At 47.3% G+C, this 5,197-nt stretch overlaps 1 protein-coding gene across 1 annotated transcript; it reads right to left on the bottom strand.

Moving 5' to 3' along the window:
• Positions 1-630: 630 nt before the first annotated feature.
• On the bottom strand, positions 631-1,717 carry LOC101111610 (melanoma-associated antigen B10). The gene has a single exon (XM_015104753.3). The coding sequence runs from the start codon at positions 1,690-1,692 to the stop codon at positions 649-651; it is 1,044 nt and encodes a 347-aa protein (XP_014960239.1). The 5' UTR covers positions 1,693-1,717; the 3' UTR covers positions 631-648.
• Between the last annotated feature and the right edge of the window lie 3,480 nt (positions 1,718-5,197).

Here is a 5,197-nt window from a genome sequence, read left to right as displayed (position 1 = left end):
GTCCTTAGGTCTGAGTCTCTCACCATCTTTAATTTACAGCTGTTGCCAGACTCAAAAATTCTATGGGCATGCTTGTTTATCCTGATGTTCCCAGTAGTAGCCTAGAGCCTGTCAAAGAGCAAGCTCATGGAATGTTTGAGAAACAGATGAGACAGTGTGAAAGATATCTTATTTATTATGATGTAATTAAAGTAAACACATTCAAGTATATATCTCTTAATTTTACAGAACAGACTAAATGTGATAAGGCACGTAAAACTTTATCACCTTTTACTTTTTTTCCTATTTTTTGGTCTGAGCCATTTTACTGCTGATTTCTTTTCACATTTCCTTGGAAATGCCTAATCCAGTCACATGTTATCTTGTTGTCAATAAGTAAATAGGACTTAAAGTTTCCCAATTTGTTCTATAAAATAGTAAAACTCTTACTTTTAAACCTCATAAACATCAATACATGTCTGATTTATATTATTCATAAACGCAGATTCTGAAGCTAGTTAAACTTTCTACTAAAAGGAGCAATATTCATGCAAATTAATCTACATAGAACAGGAACACAAACATGTTATATACTCTGTTTTCTCCAGCCCTGCCCCAACCTTCCACTAGTGAGAACATTAGCTGTTCTCTTCAAATTTTCCTCAGCCTTCATTTGGTGCAGGAAAAGCCGCGGGCTGTGGCCCAGGAGCGGGCACTGGCCAAAGCAGCAGTATGAGCCCTGGCTGAAGCTCTAGCTTGGGCTCTCTCTTCCTCATCTCTCAAAGCCTCCTTATACAAGGATGGAAAGGCAGCGGGGACCGTATCATGGATCTTAGCTACAAACTCCAGCACTTTCATCTTGGTGGTTTCAGTGTAGGCTCTCGGGCCCCACAGAAACTCATAGCGTGGAGGATCACTATTGGCCACCTGGCGGTACTCCAGATACTTTTCCTGCACTAAATCTTTGGTGATGAGCTGCTTCACATCCCCATAGATGGCGTCCTTCTTCTCCTCATATAACTCCATCATATTCAGCACTTCCCACACTTGCTCCTCAGTGGCGCAGTTGCCCTTCGTGAGGATCACACCCAGGACAATCATCAGCAGACCAGTCTTGGGAATCTCTCTGTCATCACCCAGCTTTTCGTCAGAACCCAGTTCCATTTTATTGACAAGGACATAAGTACCCTTGTTGGGATCCGTTTCTTTCACGTCGAGGCCAAACAGCAGCTCCAGATGCTCAGAGGCTTTCCTGAGGATCTCACTGAAGTGATTCTTGTACTTGTGGATTACATTTCTCAGCATATCTCTCTTGGTCACAGGCTCTTTCATTTGATACTTGATCAGAAGGTAATTCACCAACAAAGCAACCTTCTTGTCTACAGGATCTTTGGGACAGCGCTTAGTGGTATCTTGACTCTGAGAGACTTTTGGCTTTTCCTCTCCTTGATCAGTGGCACCTTCACTAAATTTTGCATCTGAAACAGAGGCAGCAACAGTGGTGGAGCAGATTTTGCCAGGCACTTGAAGACTGCTGGATGTTCCAGTGGCAGCTGAGCTCTGGGGAACATCTTCAAAAGAAGGAGATGGGGAAGAAGGGAATTCTTCTTCCTTTGGTTCAGTGGGCTGAGCTTCCACCCGATCACTGGACTCTTGTCGAGCCTGGCGGCGTTTTTCACGGGCGCGAAGCTTACTCTTCTGACCCCGAGGCATGATGACTGACAGTACGTGATAAAGAAGGTAAATGACTCTATCACCTGGAGGAAAGAGGACGAAATGCTGTGAGTCTTCAGTGGGGATGACAGCCTCCTCTGCAGGTTTCCTTGCAGGCACTGCTCTAGAAACCCATAAGGCTCCTCTTCCCTCATCAGCCTTTCCCCTGAAGACTCTGTAGAAGTAACTAGAGTTCTTCCAGAAGAACCTAGAAGTAAACTTTCGGCTGCAGCTCTCCAGCCCTATCTGGGTCCTACTGGAGCAGATATAGAGTCTGGCCAGTCTGGGCCCTCTGGAGCCTCCCCTGTTCTGGAGTAGCAGGTGTTTCTGTCAGTTCACACTCAGGGCCGTTACCTTGACTTCTGGCAGGACCCGAGGTCCTGTGCTTAACTGCTCTCATGCTGACTCATCACTCCAAAGCCCTCACATCCCTGACATCATGGAGGAGGAACTGAAAGGGGACATCACTCGGATGGCAGCAGTGACAGAGCTCTCTGGGACCGTCTCCACCCTAGGAGAATCAGGATTCTCACCCTTCACTCAGAGGCCTTACCTTGGTTTCTTGCAGGACCTAAGACTTCTCCCTTAGCTGACCTTAGACCTACCCCTTTGGAGCAAGGCCTTCACATCTCTGAAAGTCCTAGGAGGAGTTTAGGGAGGTCTCACTTTAACATACCTTCACCAGGAACCTTTGCCAGGGATGACATCACATGTAGGGCTCTGTGAAACACCCTCTGTTCTGTGATGAGCTGTCCCCTCAACCCTCAGGTTCCTGATAGTAATTCCTCCCCTTGACTAACTGGTGTCTTTCCTTCTTCAGATCTGAGGCCTATAATAATCAAACCAAGGCCCTCATCTCCTGGTATCTTGGAATATGCAGTGGGGGTGGGGGGCAGACTCAGTATGACAGATCTCTGAAGGGCTTCCCAGGGCTGGTCACAGAGGAAGGGCCTGACTTGGTGCACTACCCTTCAGTCCTCACTATGACTTCTAGAAGGGCCTGGCTGGATTAATTCCTTGTAATAGGACCCTCTTCTCTCTGTGACCACTGAGGATAAAGTGAGACATGTCTTAGCTTGACAGCCTTGCTTAGCTTGACACCAGGGCTTATAACAGGGTGGCGCTCTGTGGGGCCCCTCTTTGTCTTAAAGGAGGAGTTCCTACAGTCCTTGCTCAAGGTTCTGAACTTAAAGCCACCCCAAGGACTCCTTCCTCTGCTAACCTGAATTATCTAGCATTAGACCAAGGCTCTTATACATCTCCCTTCCTTCTCCCTCTGCTCCCCACTTCTTCACCCCCGCCCACTCCCCAAACATCCCGCCCCCGCCTCTTCACACCCCTGCCCCTCTTGAAACACCCCCTTCACCAACCCCCCTTGTCCCCTCCCCCAACACCCCCATCCCTACTGCCCCCCCCGCATATCCCCACTAACTCCCGCCCACACACTCCCCTCCCCATAGGAAGGTGAGGCGAGGGGACATGTGGACCTTATGGCCCTGCCAGGAACCCCCAGAGCTGACCACATGAGCGGGGCTCTGTAGGCTCGGCTCTGGGGAGGCCATTTCCCCTAGAATGCAAACAGGGGCATTTATTGACTCTGGCCAGGCCTGGTATTCCATCCTCTATTGGCTTGAGACAGACATCCCCCTGGTCAAGTAGCTCAACCTCCTGGAGGGGCCAGACGGGCCATTAGGTGTGCCCAGTCCAGTCACCCATGCGTGGGGTCTGACGGGGCCAACTGCCGCGACAGGGAGCCCAGGGGACGCCTCTATTATGGGAAAGGGGACGTTCCGCCGAACTCACAAAGGGTTCTTCGTTGATCCTGAGAGGCCCTGCGTTCCGCTGCTGGCTTGACGCCAACACCCTGGTCCAATGTTACTATTTTCCTAAGTTCCTAGAATATGTCGGCAATATGTCGGACAATCCCTAACCAGAATCTTCCAGGACCCAAGATGGGGCAGAACTATAGTGCATACTGCCTTTTGAGTTAGAGAGTCCCTCAAACCTTACCTTACCCCTGGTAAAACTCGGATGCCTCTCTCGGCCGACTGGACGCCATGCTTCTTCAACCACACAGTCTCACCACCTAACCTCTGGAGACGGAAGTCAGAGTGCCACACATCCGGGGACCTCTACCCACGCACCCTGTGCTCTCCACGCCCACCGCCCTGCCTCCCAGGCTAGACAGCAGAGATGGGGCTTGAGTTTGCAGTGCCTGCTCTCTTCCGTTATGCTGCTGCTGTTGCTAAGTCACTTCAGTCGTGTCCGACTCTGTGCGACCGCATAGACGGCAGCCCACCAGGCTCCTCCATCTCCGGGATTCTCCAGGCAAGAACACTGGAGTGGGTTGCCATTTCCTTCTCCAATGCATGAAAGTGAAAAGTGAAAGGGAAGTCGCTCAGTCATGTCTGACTCTTAGCGACCCCATGGACTGCAGCCTACCGGGCTCCTCCGTCCATGGGATTTTCCAGGCAAGAGTACTGGAGTGGGGTGCCATTGCCTTCCATTATGGGTGGTACCCAAAGCCCTCTCTGCGAAGTTAGGGCCTCATTTTGGCTCCTGATGGATTGATTAAAGGCTCCTTGGGAAATGCCACCTCCGTGTAAGCTCCGGAAAGTTTCTCAAACTCTTGCAGACAGTGGGTACAAGTGCCAAGCTGATGTGAGATGAAGATGCTGCCGCGCGCATGAGGTAGGGGGACTAGAATGGGTTCTGGGCTGTTAAGAGAAAATGCATAGCAATGATGGATCTCGTCGCTTGTAAATACACTCTCGTGAGTTTTTCTGTTAGAAAAATTCTACTTTCTACAGGGAAGAGTCAGATCTGCATAATTTTAGGAACCCAGATCTTTTTATCTTACCTAACTAACATTGCACAGGATAGTGAAATTGATTGCAATTTTAACTCATTTATGACGAATATATTATATATCTATTCTAATAATTGCTGCTTTGTACGCAAGGCTCTTGGTTTTGCTACAATTGTCTGTACACCAGGTTTTTGAAGTCACTTATTCATTTGAATTATCCATGGCCTTTTCCTTTCTATTTCTGTAAACTGATCATCAGATTTACAATGAATAATTTCTGTTTCTCTTTAATAGTTCTAGCATTTATTTATTTTTGTATTCTTATTCTTTGGTTATGCATTCCAGTCCAGTTTTAAACAGTAGAGTTGGTAGCGTGCTGCTTGCTGTGTCTTGTTCCTTACCTTAACAGTAATGCTGACATTTCGCATTTAACATTTCCTTTACTGTAGATTTTAGGAAATGCAAATTCCCTTCTAATGTTAGTTTGCTACATAGTATTATTATGAATTCATGTTTAATTCTTTTCAAAAGCTTTTTCTGCATTTCAGTACATGGTCAAATTAATTTTAAAATTTTATCTGTTAATGTAATGTTTTAGGCAGTTTTTTCCTAATGTTATATCATCATTACATTTATTGGATTCAGCTTCATTTTTTTTTTCCATTTAATTCGCTGCTGTATTGAAACTTCTATGCA

This window comes from Ovis aries, chromosome X (genome assembly GCF_016772045.2).
Source record: "Ovis aries strain OAR_USU_Benz2616 breed Rambouillet chromosome X, ARS-UI_Ramb_v3.0, whole genome shotgun sequence".
Classification (NCBI taxonomy): domain Eukaryota; kingdom Metazoa; phylum Chordata; class Mammalia; order Artiodactyla; family Bovidae; genus Ovis; species Ovis aries.
The sequence above is the reverse complement of the archived record's forward strand: the minus strand, read 5'-3'. Positions and strand labels throughout refer to the sequence as shown.

What these genes read in the sequence shown, in the direction of transcription:
- LOC101111610 (XM_015104753.3), bottom strand. Translation starts at nt 1,692, where the DNA reads ATGCCTCGGGGTCAGAAGAGTAAGCTTCGCGCCCGTGAAAAACGCCGC.